The sequence below is a fragment of the Alnus glutinosa genome, chromosome 2 (genome assembly GCF_958979055.1).
Source record: "Alnus glutinosa chromosome 2, dhAlnGlut1.1, whole genome shotgun sequence".
Lineage (NCBI taxonomy): Eukaryota > Viridiplantae > Streptophyta > Magnoliopsida > Fagales > Betulaceae > Alnus > Alnus glutinosa.
In genome coordinates this window covers 10109537-10128419 of record NC_084887.1, presented here as the reverse complement: position 1 = coordinate 10128419, position 18883 = coordinate 10109537, and the positions used below count along the sequence as shown (strand labels likewise).

The following is an 18883-nucleotide window of genomic DNA, read 5'->3' as shown; positions in this document are numbered from 1 at the left end:
CTTCTTGTGAAGTGCTACTTATCGTGAAACATTGACTGGTTGAATTTTTCTAAAATTGCCTACACATGCATATTCCATATTGCTCATGCTGGTTTTCATCATTTTCTACCATCTACATGCAGGGTTTTGATGCTCTGTTGTCATCTTTAGATGTACGTGGGGTTAGAGAATCTCATTTGCACACGATGTTGCAAAAGATCGAGATGTCCTTCAAGGAATCTGTTAGGAGGAATATGCATTATGCTAACATGAGGAGACATAGTGGAGACTCTGTCACAACAGAAGCCATTGAAATGCCTCCTGGCCCTGATGGCAGCATAGGTACTGATAGCCCTAGAAGTACTGTGTGTATCTCTGATTCTGATATGTCAGAGACCTCAACATCTTTTGCAATTGAGCTTGGAAGAAATGAAGGTGAAAAAAATGATGCATTCAAGAGATATCAGGATTTTGAAAAATGGATGTGGAAAGAATGCTTTAATTCCTCAGTATTATGTGCAATGAAGTATGGGAAAAAAAGGTGTACACAGTTGCTGGGTACATGTGATTACTGTCATGATATTTATTCTTTTGAAGACAACCACTGTCCTTCCTGTCATAAGACATACAGTTCATCTGGTAGCAGCTTAAATTTTTCTGAACATGTGTCTCAATGTGAAGAGAAACCGAAGTTGGACCCTCATTGTACTTGGTGTGGTTCACTCTCAGCTCCTGTCCAGATACGATTACTTAAGTTGCTGTTAGCTTTGGTTGAGGTAATGCCTGCAGTTTATGCTTGTATATATTTTCAAAGATATTAGAGTTTATAACAGAAACATTGTATGTTGAATAGCTGTTTGCGAACTTTGTTGGCTGATTATTACTTCTTTTTTTGGTTTAAATGTTCATGCTGCTTACACTGTCTTTATTCTGACTTGGCAGGTTTCTCTTCCACCAGAAGCTCTTCAACCTGTTTGGACCGACAGTCATCGAGAATCATGGGGCATGAAATTGCACTCTTCATCATTGGCCGAAGACCTTCTTCAGGTTATAAGTTAGCCTTGCTCGAAGGGATATGCATTAGAGCTTCCAAATATCATTCTCTTTATATTTGCTTGTGATTTAAAATTTCTTCATTTTCTTGTCCAGTCTTGGAGTACGAGAGTTAATGATACTGTAACTACTTAGTGGACCTTTCATTAATAAATTGATACTGATATTAGAAAACCACATGATATCTTATGGTGTGGGTTCCAAATTCCATTACGTGTGTCTACTCTGGGGAAATAGGAGTGAATTTAGGATGCAATAAGAGGGTTTGAAGATCTGGGAACACCTGTGGCAGCCATGGAAGAAAGGTCAAGTTGCTCTCTTTAGAGTGATTTTCAATTTTGCCAATTTAGAGTTTTTCTTGTGTGGGGCTTATGTGCAACATCAGATTGGGACAAGTCTTATAAGGTTCTGAAGATCGTGTTTTTATGGAGTCTAGGATTAAAACAGTTTTTGATTTGGCTTTTTATTTTAGACGCTATGGTAATTTTTGTAATGGAGACCAGATCTGTAATTTTTTTTAACTCCTACGAATTTACCCTTTCCTTTGTACACTTAAAACCCTAAAACCCCAGCCTTAAAATCCTTCGGCCACTGTCAGTAAATTCCTCCAACCATTTTGTTCACTTTTCCAAGCATTCTTTGCTATTGAATCCTATATTTGTTTACCCTGGATGCCATTTACTAGCCCTAAAGCCTACCACAACCACAAGCAAATGGGTTTCCCAAAACCTGTCCCACATCAGCATGGAAATGCAAAAGATGAAAAGAGGAGATTATGGCAAATTTTTGCTCTCTGGTTTATTGACAGCTTTTCGATGTGGCCTTTTCATGGTCATTTGAAATGATTTTCATCGATGATAGTTTTATCACTTATTATCAAAATGTAAAAGGAAAATGGAAGCACGTATTGAAAACAGTGTCTTAGCTGGATTTCTCATTTGTAGGTGTATTGGTTCTCAATATAATGTTGAAATTTAGAGAATTCTATGAAGGCATTTTCTGGTAAGCTCTCAACACCACCCCCCCCCCCCCCCCCCCCTCCCCCTTCTCCAATGCACTTGCGCACAAGGGGGCATATTTTGTTTCTCTTCTCTATGCTTTGAAGTTTCTCCCTCATGATTTTAGTCAATTTGTAATCTGGTTCAAGATATAAACCAATTTGGACACTTAAGTTCATACTTTTCTTGCACTCGTACATCACTAGTTAACTATAACAAATACCGAAATATGACTGATGTAGCCAACATTTTTTTTTTTGGTTTATTGAACTCTTTTAATATACTTTTGGAGAACTTACCAAGCAGTAGAATGTGTTTGTGTTATTTTGCAGATTATGACATCATTGGAAGGTGCCTTAAAGAGGGACTATTTGTCTTCAAACTTTGAGAGCACCAGTGAGCTGTTGGATTACTCTAACCCTTCAGGATGTGCTACAGATAACTCTTTTGGTCCTAAAACAGTTCCTCCACTTCCATGGATACCGCATACAACTGCTGCTGTGGCTCTAAGGTTCATGGAATTCGACTCGTCAATCTCATATATGCTGCAGCAGAAGGTGGACTCTCAGAAGGACAAGGGTCCTTGGGTTATAGTGAGTATTCTTTCTGTATTACTACTGAATTATGTCAAATGGAGAGAATAAATAAATTCAAATAAAGAAGGGTATGCCTTCACCAGTAGAAGTTCATAAAGTAACAATCTAGCCGGCTGGAGAGGTTTTATCTCCCGCAGGATGGATGGTTATAGGCAAAGAGTCAGTATGGAGGTTAAAAAAAAGGATCTCCCTCTTTGTTTTCAAGTGTCATGTTGTAAAAGATCTGTCGCGCAAGGCAGAAATTGGAACACATTACCTATAGAGTAGAACTCGTTCTTTTAACTTGGTAGGTCAATCCTACTTAAATACAAAGGTCAGACTCGACATGCATTACAGTGTTTTTAATTAGAAGAAGTTTGGCTGGAAAGGAAATAGCATAGACATTATGCAAGTGTGTACATGTGTGTATAGCCGTATAGGTGTGTGTATTCCCTTCTTCCTCTATCTTTTCTATTAACATGTGCTGTGCATTCTAGATAATAGTACCTCTTCGATAAAAAAAGAGAGTAGGAATATGAAGTTTGAGTTACTTGTTAAAGAGTGAATGTTATAAACATGTGAATATTCAGTTGAAGAATAAACAGTATATATATATATGAAGATTCAATCTTATATTTATGGAGGTTCCAAATTATTTTGGCTAAAAACATGGTGAGCTGTGAGGCATATGGTCCTAGCCGCCTCACAGACACATCGGTCTCAGGGAATATGATTGATTCTATGGGCCATGCCTTGGTGGTGCAATTTGGGCACACTTTCCAAATCTGTCTTGGTCTTGACAGAGTTTGTGCCCCTTACGATGGGAGTATCTGAACATAGATTTCTGGCATACGTTAATTGGGTGGAATGCTATACTCCCAAGTCCAACCAAATTTCAGAGATGCAGGGCAACATTTGTGGCTTTGATAACATAAGTTACCTGTAGTTCTGCACTCCTGAGGCTGACCGCTCTTTTTGGTTAAATTTGTGTTTTGATTGATTAATGTTCTGATTAACAAATATACTCCTGACATTGTTCTTTCTTCCTTGTTTTATTTTTTTATTTTTTTTTATTTTTTTTATCCCTTATTTCTCAGAAGCTTCCATCAAAATATGCTATTGGCAAGAATTCGAAAGATGATGGTACAGCTCATGCACCATACAAAGATTACCATCTTAAGGAAGAGAACTGGGTTGATTCAACTATTGGACTTGCTAGCTCTGGTCGTGGACGAGGGGGCCGTGGAAGGGGCCGTGGTCGTACTCGTGGTGGAAGATCAGAAAGAAGGGTCATTCGATCCAAAGCTGAATCTCGCAAAAGAGGTGCAACCACTAACAGTGACAGATTTGGGCAGATACTGGGATGGAAAGGGCGACAACGTGGACGAGGAGGGCGTGGACGAGGTCGTCGGAGCATTAGAAGCAGGCAGAGATCTGCAAAGCTGGTTATGGCTGATAGAGAAAGAGAGAGCGCCAAAGAGATAATCCTTGAGAAATCGCCAAGTGAATTGGTGAGGGAAGAGTGGAGTGGGGATGAAAACGTGCGGTTGCAAGTTGAGGATGCTGAAAATACTAGCAGTTCGGATAGATCGGATTATGATGATGAAAATGGTGTGGCAACAGGAGATGAATATGATGATAATGTGATGGATGACTATGCCCCTCCCTATAACGGCAGGCCTGATGACTTGCTGCAGAGTAGCTATTATAACGTAGATGTAGAAGAAGAAGAAGAAGAAGAAGAAGATGATGATGATGATGATGATGATGGTGATGATGGTGATGATGGTGATGACAATGAAAATGAAGGAGATGCGGAAGATGAGCAAGGGAATGTTGATATGGAGGAGTATATAAATGGAGACTCAGATGAGGGAAACGGGTATGGCGACGGAGAGCAGAACGTTGACCAAGATGAAGCTGCAGGATATACATCCTCAGATTACAGCGACTGAAGAAATCACGACCGACATTCTTATTGTATAAGAGACGTTTCATCATTGTTTAGCCTTCTTCTTTTTCTTTTTTCTTTTTTTTTTTTTTTTTCTTTTTTTTTTTTTTCTTTATTCTTTTTCCTTTTTTCTTTTCTGTAAATGATGCAGAAGATGTAATCCATCACTTTCTATATAGGTGCAAAGCACATTTACTGAAATTAAATATGAATGGATATCTCTGCAATGAGCTCTAGCTCAAATGGTACTTTTTTAAAAAAAAAAAAAAAAAAAAAACTTAGCAATAGAATAAAGAGAAAAAAAGAAAATTAAAAATCAAAGATCAAAGTATATCTCACTCTCCCTATGTGGTTGGGGTTCATCATTCTGATAGTCCATGTAAAAAAGACACGTTTGATCTCTGAAACATCATCTAATTTTTCATTTTCATCCCTTGAAATTTTTATGTTCCAAATTAATCCAGTTTATCAAGATGAAGCTTTTTGGAAATCGCATGATTAATTTGGAACAAGAATAGATTATCGGCAGAGCTCCACAGAATCAGCCAACCAAAAGCCAGAAGACATGGGCAGGAAGCTGTTTAATTAAAAAACTAGCTTATAACCCGCGCTATGAGCGGACTTTTTTTTATTATAATTTATTCGGAAAGTCTTTAAAAGATTATTAATAATTAATTTTCTTTTCTCACTCATTTAACTAATTGCTACCAAATACATATATAATTGTTTATAAGATCATTTTTGAACAACAGTTTTTTACTCAATACTATGAACGCACATATTAAATAAAATTTTAAATTCATAAAATTTAATCCTTATAAATTGAAACATGTTAAATAATTGTTCTCATAAATGTAGTTTAAAACGAAATGAACTATGTTGGTATATGAACATAAAAAATTGGGTTGCATGAAATTTCTGTCCTTCAAAAAAGAAGTAGAAAAAACAATGACAGAAATATTGATAACCAAAAAATACAAACATGACATGAATGAAAACATATGATAATATAAAATCCCATTAAAAAAAAAAAAACTTAAAAACATATCATAGATTCATAATTCATTATAAAATCTCGAAAGCTAATGTCGACCATCAATTAAGAATGTATACAATGTGCATTACCAAAAAAAAAAAAAAAAAAACGTCATACCTTGTACCAAAATCAAGGATAAGAAACTCTCTCTCTCTCTCTCTCTCATTTTTCTGAATTCAATGTAAAATTTACAAAACGAAAAATAAGCCATTTGAATATTAAAAAAAGAAGAAGAAGAATAGAAACGGTTTCGAAACACTAAAGAAATAATTAAGCATTGAACTTCATATGAGATGATTTATTTGATTGCAAAATAATAATAATAATAATAATTATGAAGGAAAGAAAGATAGCAAGTTAAACACCCAATTCTGCCAAATTCATATCAAAAGAGATGAATTACATCTATACAAAGTGAATCGCTTTCTTTTAGTGATGGTCGTTAAAGAAGAACCTAAGTCTATCTTTGATAGCTTCAAACTTTATGAGTATAGCTTCTCAAGATATACAAACCTCCATCTGTCCAACCATAACCAAGTAAAGCCAAAAGTAGTAAAGTACAACATATCAATAAGTAAAACACCTCAGAAGAACATGAGTCTGATCTATGAATTATCCTAGCAGCATATGCTGACAAAGGTGAAAGAAATAAACTTCAAGTGCAATCTACTTTGTATAAATACAATCACCAACATCTAAAGCATCAGTTTTCAAATTCAACAATTTATTTTATCATAAGTAAAATTACATTAGAAAATATAAATAGGCGTGAGAAAGATGCCAAAACTTAAATCCAAGAATACACATGCCCATAAAAAATTGCACCAAATCGAGGCCGAAAAAAAAAAAAAAAAAAACTACTAGTAGATACAGGAGAAGAATATACATACAGAAGGCCTCAAATTAGTGTTAAAAATTGCCCCCTTTCAATTCTGTAGCAAGGACAAAAATAAAAAACAGAGAAAAACTAAGAAACAGAGCAATACGAAAACCAGAGAGAGAGAGAGAGAGCGTGCATTGCAGAAAGAAAGGAAAATAGAAGAAGAAAGAAGAAATGCACCGGCTCTGTATATCGTGGGGCTTAAAGGCAAAAGTTTAAAATGAGACATTTTAATATTTAAATATTAAATAGATATTTCAACTAAAAAGTATAATTATTTAATAATTTGATTTATAAATTAAAATAATTTTGAAATGTATTAATTAAATAATAAAATCACATGCTATCCATAAGGAGAGAATCAAAATATTGTCTTGGATTAAAAAGAAATATTGGATTATACATAAAGTATTTTCAAGTTTATTTTTTATTTGTTGGTTAACGACATATTGTACAAAATCAAATACAAATTAAACTAATATTTCAATAAAAAATCAATTACAGTTCAGACAAATTGTACTTATTAACCAAACTCTTGGATGCACGTAATCCAAAATAAAAAGAGAGAAGCTAGCCAGTCGAGATTTTTTATTTTTATTTATTTATTTTCAGATATGCTGGTTGTTCTAAACAACCTAAAGAACAAATATCAAATAGAGTGGAAAAAAATAATAATGTATTAGTTGGAATAAGTGAAACATGATGCGGAATGCCTAATTAACCTCTAGGTAGCACATGGATCGATCTCCATACTTCAACAGAATATAAATATGTAAAAGGGACGTTTAGTTATATTTTTTTGCTTGATTTTACAAATGTAACAGAATTCAAAACAATACGAATTAATAATTAATTGAGCATAAAATTCCTTTTTACCCATACATATCAATATATTTAACAATGTTGGTTAAGTACTTGAAACGGGCCCAATATATAGATGGACTTAACGGTAAGGGTGTATGTTATGTGTTTTTACGTTTTGGGTATAATGTATCACAATGGCAATGGAATCAATGGATTTGGTTACAGATGGTGAATATGTTGGACGTAGTAGCCAATTGTGTGCCACTGGATAACTCCTCGCTGCTGTGTGTCTTTAACTTGGGTCAATGGGTGCCAGAGATTGCCGAAGGAGAGGTGAAGAGGCTGGAGTTATAGACACTGCCAAACAGAGAGAAATAGAGCATAAGTGAAAGAAAGAGAGGGAGAGGGAGTGTTTGGAGAAAGAAAAGGAAAACAGAAGAAGAAAGCAGAGAGAATAGTGGAGAAGAAGAAAGGAAAGAGTAAAGAACATAAAAGAGGGATAGGGAGCGTCTCTGAGAGTTAGAGAGAGAAGGAAAACATTTCCTATGTTTTAAAGTTTGCGTTTTATTTTATTGAAATACATAAATGACAACACACGGATACGGTTCAACCTTTCAAAATAACCTGTTCATACCACGTGTACAAAATTTAGGCTCTCACAGAGAAAGAACTTAGCTTTTATATATGATATATGATATATGACTAGTAAAAAGAAGACACCAATCTATGTGTTGATAACATCATCAATCTGTCAATTCTCAATCCTTTATCAACTATCAAGAATGAAAAAAAAAGAAAGAAAGAAAAAGAAAAAAAAAACAAAACAAAACTATATACATACATATATATATATATTTACATTCAGTCTTGAGTAATACTTGCTCACGGACCCAAGAGTTTCCTGATTCTAGCTTTTTGCTCCGTCGTAAGCCTTGTTGGGAACTTGATGTTGAATTTGATTCGCAAGTTCCCTCTTTTTGTAGGGTCCTTTTGGATTGGCATCCCTTCCTTGGGAACGACTTCCTCATAGTTTGGATGAATCACATTAGTAATTGGGATGCTTAAATTTCTGTCGTCTAAGGTAGTCAGGTGGACTGTGTAACCTGTCAGGGCCTCGGCCAAGGATATATTCTGCGTGACGATCAAGTCGCTTTTGTCTCGAGTGAACAAGCTATGGGATTTCTCGTCAATGATGAACACAAGATCTGCAGGTATAACATTTGGTTGCTCATTCCCTTTCTCTGGGAAGGTGATCTTCGTGCCCTTTTTCCAACCGGCCTTTATTTCGATGGTAAGAATCTCCTCCACTTTCATCGTCTTGCTGCAAAACAGAACGAGTGAGAAAATATGCATGACATCCATCAATTTCAATGGGGTAATGCTAAATACGACACCCTCATCCCATTGAACTGATGGGCACTGCCTTGTAGCATTACTCATTTCAATGATTACAAGATGGACCTTTGTCGCATAAAAAGTAACTAGCAAATGACAAGGCAATCAACTCCATATCTTGTCAGCATTAAGTGGTTTTCCTTAAGATCAAATGAGACTCTTGTTCAAAGTTCACATCATTAGAGCTGAAGATACTACTATACTAGATGAATTCAGGAACAGTCATGAAAATGCGCAGTATTCCCGTTCCTATAGAATGCCGAGCAATAAGGATATTACCAAGTCTCTAAAATGAAAAGACTCGTTAAAACATACTTAAAATTGAATATTATAATCTTGAAACATTTATTTTATTTGCAGCCAGAAAGCAATTAATCATGTATAGATTACACCGCCACCACAAAGAACAATTCTCCATTAATTCTTCTTAAACCAGTTCAAGTGTTAGTTGCTAGTTCAAGGTTTTGTGATGCAAATATCGACTTCATGAATAAAGCATTTCTACAATATCATACCATATCCACACCAAGAACAAGAAATAAGTAATGTGTTTATACTGCACTATTCAATACCACCTTCTTTTTTCTTTTCTTTTCACTTTTTCGAACTAAATGTTAAGGGAATCTTTCCTTCACTTCTAAGTGAAATCCCACACTCAGACCAAACTAAACAATGACTTATAGGCAGCCAAGGACCATACAACAAGCAAGACATTCATAAAAATATATATGCAATTTTTCCTAGACTACACGGATCATTACCCTAATTAGAAAGAACAGAGGGGTGCGACCTAGTACACAGGAAGTATACAAGAGAAACCATCTATTAAGGAGAAAAAGAAGAACAAAAGTCATATTTTCCGTAAGGCATATTACATCTACACATGCATTCTATTAAAAATGTTATTATACCTCGAACTGTTTACATAAAATGATCTAAACATGACCTTACAAAACTTGTTTGAATAACCTTACTTTAATAGATCCACAACAGGGTAAAGGCCTTTTCATATTCCAAAAGGAAGAACATATTTCCGATTATCACCTAATTAAAAACAAAACAATTCCTTAATTTGAACAAACTTAGATACCCATCATTCAGGTTTATGTATCAAAACTACTCTTAAAAAGTGGAAATCCACTTTTTCCCCCAAAAGTGACATTTCGATTACAACCCAAATGCAAAATGCATCGAATGCTGCAAACCAACCAATAGATTCTTTTGATCAAACCAGCAAAACCAATTAATTACAAAGAATCAACACATGTCAATTACTCAATTTGATCAAACATCTAGTACTCACCAACCAAATTTACAACTGCAAGTGAAGAATCAAAAATTTGAGCAAAGTTAAATAACCAATTAAGGAAAACTACTCACCCACTGATGTCAGCAATTTCTCTAGAGATCTTCATCTTCTTGGTAGCCCCCTTGTACAACTCTTCAAGACTACAAGGCAACCTGTTCTCGATGGGGGGAGCTTTCCTAGGAGGACCTTGGTTCATAGACCTTCCTCCTTCCCCAAAAGATGCAAACATATCATCACCAAAAATCCCACTTGAGAATCTTGACCCTGACCCTCTCATGCCTCCACCACCACCACCTCCCATGCCTCCAAAGGGGCTCGAGAATCCAAAGAACTCAGCGAAAATGTCGTCAGTGCTTCGAGGATTGAATCGAAACGTTGTCGGCCCATCACCGGTCGAAAGGAACGAAGCTCCACCAGGGCTAGCAGCAGCACCGCCAGGCGGTGGCACCTGACCCTTTAGGCCCTCTTCTCCATACTGAGCATATACTGCTCTCTTATGGGGATCACTGAGAACCTGCCAGAATTCCCATCAACCATTAACAAAACCCAGAAATTTTTTAAGTAACTCTCATCATGGGTGGTCATAAATTCAAATATTGAGAGAGAAAAAATTGCAATATCCATATGTCAAAAGAAGAAAATCGCACAGAGAAACAAAGATTCCAATACAATCAACAAAACCAACACTTTTCAGGATCTGTAGACATGAAATATACAAATATGAAAAACAAAGCTAAAAACCCAACAAAACCCAAAAATCCAACATGATGGGTAATCTTAAAACCAGAAAGAAAGAAAGAATTTGTATATAAGTGCCACATCACACTTGTGCCGATGGAACACATACAGAAAGAAAAGTTAATAGATTAAGGAGAAGCATATATGTACCTCATTGGCTTCAGAGATTTGCTTGAATTTGGCTTCGGCTTCTTTCTTGTTGTTGAGGTTCTTATCAGGGTGCCACTTCATCGCAAGCTTCCTGTAGGCCTTCTTCAAGTCCTCATCTTTGGCATTCCTATCGACCTGCAGTAACTTGTAGTAGTCCACCCCCATGTTTTGTTCCACTTCCCTCTTTCTCTTCTTATTCCAAGTTTAGAAGGCCAAAAGCTTTCTTTCAATTGCCTTGGTTTTTGGTTTGTTTCTTTGACGCTGAGCTTGGCTTTGTAGTTGTGCTTGATGTTGATGATGACAGCGTGCTTGTGTTGCTGAGTATTAGCGGTGTGGTTTTGCGTCATGTGTGAAGGAAGGAAGTGCAATTTCTATTCAACCCCCGAAGTGCTGCGAATGGTAGACAGAGCATTGTTTTGATGGTTTGAGAATCCTGTGGAAAGTTCCAGAATCTTGTGGCTAATGTTTTACATGCAACTTTATATTCATTGTCAGTTGTCACATCCCCCCAGCGGCTAATTTAATGTTGGTTTACGGTTTTGAGTGTGTTTTGTGTTATTTATTTTATTTTATTTTATTTTAATGTGATATAAAGTTGAGAAATTTTGGGAGTTCATGGCTTTATTTGGCAAGTGATTTGCCATGTCAGAATAGTGGGTTGTTATTTTTAGAATTAGTAAAAAGTGATAGATGTGATATAAAGTAAAAAATTTTGTATAGAAAAGTGAAAAAGTTTTGTATTTTAGTAATTTTTTATTTGAATAGTAATAAAAAAATTATTGATGTGATATAAAAAGTGAAAAAAAAAGTGTGAATATTTTGATGTTGATTGTTATTGGAAAATGTGAAAAAGTGAGAAAAAGTACATGAATAGTAGAAAAACACTATTCTGGCATGGCAAACCACTTGCCAAACACGACCGATATTTGAGAAAATGTTTTACGCGGAGTCCAATTAAGAAAATGCACATGCAAATTATGAACGCATGACTATACAAACTTAAGAAATGCACGTACGTGCAAATTGTTAGAACAGATTTTAGTGTGGTGATTAGACAACTCCAAACTTGATCTCTCACGAATCAATTCATGCAAAAAGAAAAAGAGTAGAAAAAGAGTAGGAAAAGAGCTTGTCAAGATGTGTCGACGGGAGATAACTTTGATGCTTAAGTCAGATATAGCTCAAAGATAGAGGATGACAAAGACTTGAGAGAAAATTTCTATACTTAAAAGGAATTTAGCCAGAATGCTCATATCTTAGCTAAGTGTTGTTTATATATGAGCTTTGTGGCTATTATAGCAATGATGGCTAATTCCCCTAACCCCCTTAGGCCTTTTAACTAAGAGGTTGCAAGGTGCATCGGTATGGTTTGATGACGATGTGTGTATTGTTGTACTCTTGGTTTGTAAGGTGAAGGAAATAATTTAAAGATCCCCTTTTTAATGTGGGTCCAATCAATCACTGTTTAACTTCGTAGGTTGACTTAGAGAGGGTTTTTGGTAGCAACCATGGTGAACGCTTTGATCCAACCCACAATCTGCTATGAGCCTTGACGATGAAGATGAGCGGTAGTCCCAATCGATGTTCAGTCTTATAATGGATGAACGTTGCTAGAGCCCTTGATCGGTGATGGGAAAAACTGGATCGATTCCTCATGCACAGCTGAAACTATATTGGACGGTCCAACTCCCAAAAGTTACCCCCAAATCTCCTAACTGAGGTGTTGAGGACGTTACCGATATTTTTGCTTTTAGGGGCCCGCACCTACTTTTGATTTTTCCCGCCCGTTGCTCATTTAATGTGATGGTGCAAATTTTGATCCTCCATAAAATCTTGCAACGTATTTGGGACGTCCCTTCAACAAAACTAGAATAATAAGACTTATGAATCCTACACGTATAAATTCCACACTTCGTCAAATTTGCTGTTATCTTCTTTACTTCAACTTTTCATTCTTCCAAATTGGAGCATTTCCTTTCTTCTTGTCTTCCTTCTTCACGAGACTGTCCTCATCTTCACGATTTCCCCAAGTGGTACTTTTTTCGAATCATCTTTTTTCGTACCACTGTTGCTAGGGTTCCCCAGATTGAGTACTTAGCTGGTTCCTTCAACCTAATGAACGAACTTCTCCGTCTTGCTCTTCCGTGGATCGAACCTTCTCTCCTTCATCTTTCTCTGAGTGTTGTCCATATTTTGCTTAGCCAAGGCAATTGCAAAATTCCTAGGCTCTTAATGCCCAATTTTGTTTATCTCATGAGCAAACACGATTCAAACGCCCCTTCCGGAGCACAAATCGACCACATCAATGTCGTAAATGAGGACGTCGCTGCCAGATTGAACCCTAACATGTGTAAGGGGTGGATGTCCATCCTAACTTCTCAAGATGAAGGGAGGCTTCGAAAGGCCTACGGGTTTTTGAAGAGCATGACCCTTAGTTTTCCTACTGCTGACATGGGGGCCACACCGAACAATAAATCGAGCGAAGTGTGATTTTACAAGTCTATGTTCAAGGGTGGTGTCATGTAATACCCTGAACATTTATTAGGGATGAGTAAGCCTTAATCAATGTTAGTAGGGGGTTAGGATTGGTTGAAGGGACAATTTTTTATATTCTGTCTTGGCCAAACGTTCGGCCTTGATTACCAAACGTTCGATATCACATTACACAGAATGTTCAAAGTTACGTCACAAATGTTCGACGACCTAACGTATGCCATTGTTCACGCACTATGTAATGGTATGATCTGAATATGACTAAAAGGGAGTTCTAGAATAGCTTGTGAAGTAAAGTGAAGCTGAAGTCGATCATCTATGCTACGTGGCAAAAGAAGATATCAGATGAAGGAAGTGTGGCATAGCTGGAGGCAAAATGCTATACAGCTAGAGACAACTTAGTGAGGCATGCGAAAGAAGTTAGAGAATGAGGAGTGAAGTCGTTTTATGCTCTAAGTATGTGTTTTGTAAACTTAGGGCCTAAGTTTGGCACATGGGCTTTTGGGTCATTAGGCATGTTCTGTTAGGCGTGTATAAAAGGGCCAATTGTTGTAGAAACAGTAGGCTTTGTTTGTTTGGTTTTCTAAACCTTGGAGGGCAAGACATCCTCGAAATTGTCTAACTATCGATTTTCGTTCTTCTTTCAATACAGTTGATCATTGTTCATTACTTCTTATTTCCATAATCAAACCCTAGTTTCCATAATAGTTACTAAATTGTTACAAGTGGTATCAAAGCCCACGATCCCAAAAACCTATGAAAACTAGATCATCCACAATGTCTGAAGAAGCACAGCACTAGAAGGAGTTGAAAAAAGACAGCATGACGTTAACGCAGGCAAAAATGGTGACTCGATCAGATTTGCAAACCGCAATGCAGGCGGCTATGAAGCAGAGTCAATCAGAGATGCTGAAGCAGTTCCAAGAATTGTTAAATGCCAATACTAGGCAATACAATGTATAGCAGTATTAGAGATTTCATCATGGCAACAACGACCACAGTTTTTGTGAAATAGGTCATTCATTCCAGGAAAGAAACAGCTCGGGGGATGGGTTTCACACCAAATTCATTCGCTTGAAATTTCCAAGGTTTGACGGAGAGGATCCCAAAACTTGGTGTTGCAAAGCTGCTCAATTTTTCGATTATTATGGAACTCCCGATGCTCAAAGGCTCTCAATTTCTTCCTTTCACATGGAAGGTAAGGTTCTTGTATGATTCCAAGAGTTGAAAGGTTTTTCTAAGGGGATAACAACAATGGGGGCAACCGAGTCTCTATGCTAGTGCAGGGTCAACCAAGATAGAATACACAACCTTTCTTTGGGGCTGGATCGAATGGAAAAATCAATGGCAACCTGACTCAAGCCCTAGTACCTATACAAAAAATTTCTCAGGCCCAAATGGAGGAAAGAAGAATAAAAGGGCTCTGTTACTCATGTGACTCTAAGTGGAGTAGAGGCCACCTGTGCAGTGTGCCCAAATTGTTCCTAATTGAGGTTGTGGGGGACACTGTGGAAGATACTATGAGAGCCATACATCTGGAAGACGAGGTTCTTGGTGAGTTTTTCTTAGAAGACTTCCCTGATATTTCACTTAATGCTATCATAGGTACTCCAAGTCCAAAGACCATGAGGATTGTAGGAATCTTTAAGTATCAAAAAGTGATAATACTCATAGATTCAGGAACTACTCATAACTTCCTGGATACTAAAGTTGCAGCTACTCTTGGTTTTCAACCCAATGGTCAAGATAGTATTTATGTTTGAGTAGCTAATGGACAGCAGGTGGCTAGTCCTGGAAAATGTAGGAAAGTGGGATTTAAAATGCAGGGTCTCATTTTCAGGGCTGATTTCTATATCTTAGCATTGGCCGGCTATGACGTAGTTTTGGGAATCCAATGGTTGCGAACCTTGGGACCAATCCTATGGGATTTTGTCAAACTCACAATGGAATTTAGCCTAAAAGAGAAGAGTTGTGTGTTGCAAGGTCTTTACAAAGGGCCTAGAGTGAGTTTGGAAGCAGGGGAATCATTTAAGCTGTCTAAAAAGGAGAAGAAAAAGGGTTTTCCTGCAACTACTGGGCAATTCAGTTACTCCTTCAAAGCTGGAAGTGACTAGGGAGTTGCAAGGACCCTTGGCAGAAATTCCCAAGCAATATATAGATGTGTTCAGAGAACCTAAAAGCCTACCACCAGCCCAGTCTCATGACCATTTTATCCCCTTGCAGGAGGGAGTGCAACCAATTTCGGTTAGACCCTACCGATATTCCTTTTATCAAAAGGAGGAGATAGAAAAGATAGTGAAGGAGCTACTTGAATTTGGAGTTATCCTCCATAGTCAGTCCTTTCTCCTCTCCCATCCTGTTGGTGAGGAAGACGGATGGCACATGGAGAATGTGCATGGACTACCGCTCCCTCAACAAGGTAACTATAAAAGACAAGTTCCCTATTCTGGTGGTAGATGAGCTTCTAGATGAATTATGGGAGCTAAATTCTTTTCTAAGTTGGATTTGAGATCCGGGTATCATCAAATCTGGGTCGTGGAAAAAGATATTCCTAAAATGGCTTTCAAGACCCATGAAGGTCATTATGAGTTTTTAGTCATGCCTTTTCGGGCTCACTAATGCTCCCTCCACTTTTCAAAGCCTTATGAATCACATTTTTAATCCCTATCTTAGGAAGTTCATCCTTGTGTTCTTTGATGACATCCTAGTGTATAACACATATTTGGAGACACACAAATCCCATTTGCAGCTCACTTTAGACTTCTTAAGGCAAAATCACTTATTTGCAAAAATGTCCAAGTGTTGATTTGTCTGTGTTGAAGTAGGCTATTTGGGCCACATAGTTTCTGTATAGGGTGTGAGTGCTAATCCAGGGAAGACACAAGTTATGGTGGATTGGCCTTTCCCTAAGAACATCGAATCCTTAAGGGGATTCCTAGGGCTCACTCGGTATTATAGAAAATTTATAAAAGGGTATAGTTCTATTGCTGCCCCCTTGACAACAATGTTGAAGAAAAATTCTATCTTTTGGAATGAGGAGGCTGCAGCTGCCTTTCAGTCCCTAAAATTGGTTATCATTAAAGCTCCAGTTCTGGCCCTACCCAACTTCTCCCAGCCCTTCCTCATTGAATGTGATGCTAGTGGCCTTGGCATTGGAGTAGTTTTGATGTAGGATAAGAAGCCTATTGCCTATTTGAGCAAAGCCTTCTACATATGTCTACCTACGAGAAAGAATTGTTTGCCCTAGTGACTACTGTCCAAAAGTGGCGACCCTATCTTTTGGGTAGAACTTTTATTGTCCAAATAGACCATTAGAGCTTGAAATTCTTGCTAAAGCAGAAGGTTGGAACTCCTTTCCAACAGAAATGGATCACCAAGCTGCTCGGGTATGACTTTATTGTAGAATACAAGAAGGGGGAAGACAACAAGGTTACATATGCTATTTCTAGAAGGGAGAATTGGGACTCAGAGGTGACTCTATCCTTGTTATCTATGCCTACTTCCAGTTGGGTATCAGATTTAAAAGCCCAATATCATGAGGATGAAGAACTCATATCAGTGCTTGTGAAGTGACAAAACAATGAGTTGGATACTGCAAAGTTCTCATTCAGAGATGGTATTCTCTTCTACAAAAATAAACTTCTCATTGGGCAGTCTCCCGAGCTTAAAGCTCAGATTTTATTCTCTATTCACAATGACCCTATGGCTAGTCACTTAGGTTATGAGAAAACCCTGCATAGGGCCAAGAGAGACTTTTATTTGAAAGACATGAGGTCGAACCTAAAGACGTTTATCAGGGAATGTGATGTTTGTCAACAGAACAAGCATGAGAATTCTTCCCCAGCCGGCTTACTTCAGCCATTGCCTATTCCTACTCGAGTTTGGGCAGACATGGAGGGATTGCCCCGGTCTCAGGGTCATTCAGTGATCCTAGTGGTGGTGGATCGGCTCTCTAAATACAGCCATTTCACTTCCTTGTCCCATCCCTACGCTGTTGCTAAGATTGCCCAACTGTTCATCTATAATGTTTTTAAGATTAAGCTTCATGAGGTGCCTAACTCGATTGTTTCTGATCGAGATCCTACATTTACAAGTGCATTCTAGAAAGAATTTTTTCGCCTACAAGGTACCTCTCTCAGGATGAGTACGAGCTACCACCCTCAGACGGACGGCCAAACAGAAATTGTCAACAAGTGTGTGGAAAATTACTTGCGATGTTTTTGCCCAAGACAGCCTGAAGCACTGGACTTCCTGGCTCCCTTGGGTTGAGTATTGGTACAACACAACATGGCATAACTCAATTAAAATGACCCTTTTCGAGGCTGTCTATGGCCTACTGCCACCAAGGTTGCTCTCTTACATACCTGGCACAATGAAAGTGGAGGCTGTGGACAAAGTGCTTTGCAACCGTGCCCAAATTTTGGCCCCCCTTCAGTAGAATCTGTATCAAGCTCATAACAGGATGAAGAAGTATGCTAACTTGCGTCGCAATGAAAGATCTTTTGAAGTGGGACAACGTGTTCACCTTTGTCTGCAGCCGTATCGCCAGACTTTGGTGGCTTCCCGTTGAGCTCTTAAGCTTTCTCCAAGCTTTTATAGGCCTTTCTCCATTCTTTGCAAGGTGGGGGCTATGGCGTATGAGTTAGATCTTCCTTCGGAGGCCTGGATCCATCCGGTGTTTCATGTGTCTCAACACAAACTCAAGTTGGGCTCCTTTGTTTCTTCTCTTCCTCATCTTCCTCCGATGGATTCTAGTGGGGTGATTCAGTCGGAACTCGTGGAGGTGTTGGATCGGCGCTGTCGACCAAAGAACAATCACCCTGTCAATGAATTGTTTGTTTGTTGGGTTGGCCAATTGGCCGACGATGCTACATGGGAGGAGTACTACCGCTTGAAGCACTATTACCCACACCTTGCGAAGTAAAGTGAAGCTAAAGTCGATCATCTATGCTATGTGGCAACAGAAGATATCAGATGAAGGAAGTGTGGTACAACTGGAGGGAAAATGCTATACAGCCGAAGACAACTTAGTGAGGCGTGCGGAAGAAGCTAGAGAATAAGGAGTGAAGTTGTTTTATGCTTTAAGTGTGTATTTTATAAAATTAGGGCGTAAGTTTGGCATATGGGCTTTTGGGCCATTAGGGGTGTTCAGTTGGGCGTGTATAAAGGGCCCAATTGTTGTAGAAATAATAGGCTTTGTTTGTTTGGTTTTCTAAACCTTGGAGGGCAAGACATCCTCGAAATTGTCTAACTACTGATTTTCGTTCTTCTATCAATACAGTTGATCGTCTTCTTTTGTGATTTGCTGGAAGCCCTTATCAAATACGTAAGTTATTAATTTTTTTTTTTATATTCATACATTTGAATTTGCTTTACTTGATGCTTACATACCTCTATGGATATTCTAATTCACTAGGCTTAATTTTTTGCCTTAATCATTTGCTTTTATTTTGTGTAAATGTTTATCTTTCATTTTGTTTCTTAGTGATCATATGGTATTTGAAAAAAAATTATTTTTGGGA

At 37.8% G+C, this 18883-nt stretch overlaps 2 protein-coding genes across 3 annotated transcripts in view; one reads left to right on the top strand and one right to left on the bottom strand.

Moving 5' to 3' along the window:
- Positions 1 to 4792, top strand: part of LOC133860987 (homeobox-DDT domain protein RLT2) — a 37865-nt gene extending 33073 nt beyond the window's left edge. The window contains exons 15-18 of one of the 2 annotated variants that reach the window (XM_062296677.1): positions 123 to 755; positions 922 to 1026; positions 2363 to 2623; positions 3706 to 4792. In XM_062296677.1, coding sequence (XP_062152661.1) covers positions 123 to 755; positions 922 to 1026; positions 2363 to 2623; positions 3706 to 4560 — 1854 coding nt within the window. In that variant the 3' untranslated portion in view covers positions 4561 to 4792. Of the gene's footprint in view, positions 1 to 122; positions 756 to 921; positions 1027 to 2362; positions 2624 to 3702 lie in introns of both variants that reach the window. The other variant, XM_062296676.1, reaches the window with a different exon arrangement.
- Positions 4793 to 8158: 3366 nt separating this feature from the next.
- LOC133861453 (uncharacterized) lies at positions 8159 to 17858 on the bottom strand. The gene is made up of 4 exons (XM_062297246.1): positions 17726 to 17858; positions 10869 to 11258; positions 10052 to 10494; positions 8159 to 8597 (listed from the first exon to the last, which is right to left on the bottom strand). The coding sequence occupies exons 2-4, from the start codon at positions 11031 to 11033 to the stop codon at positions 8159 to 8161; spliced, it is 1047 nt and encodes a 348-aa protein (XP_062153230.1). The 5' UTR covers positions 11034 to 11258; positions 17726 to 17858.
- Positions 17859 to 18883: the final 1025 nt, after the last annotated feature.

Bases quoted from the DNA above. Each gene is read 5' to 3' on its own strand.
- LOC133861453 (XM_062297246.1), bottom strand. From the start codon at position 11,033: ATGGGGGTGGACTACTACAAGTTACTGCAGGTCGATAGGAATGCCAAA. The intron at 10,495-10,868 runs GTACATATATGC...GAATTCTGGCAG, and splicing joins AAATCTCTGAAGCCAATGAG to GTTCTCAGTGATCCCCATAA. The intron at 8,598-10,051 runs GTGAGTAGTTTT...TCTGTTTTGCAG, and splicing joins GAAATTGCTGACATCAGTGG to CAAGACGATGAAAGTGGAGG.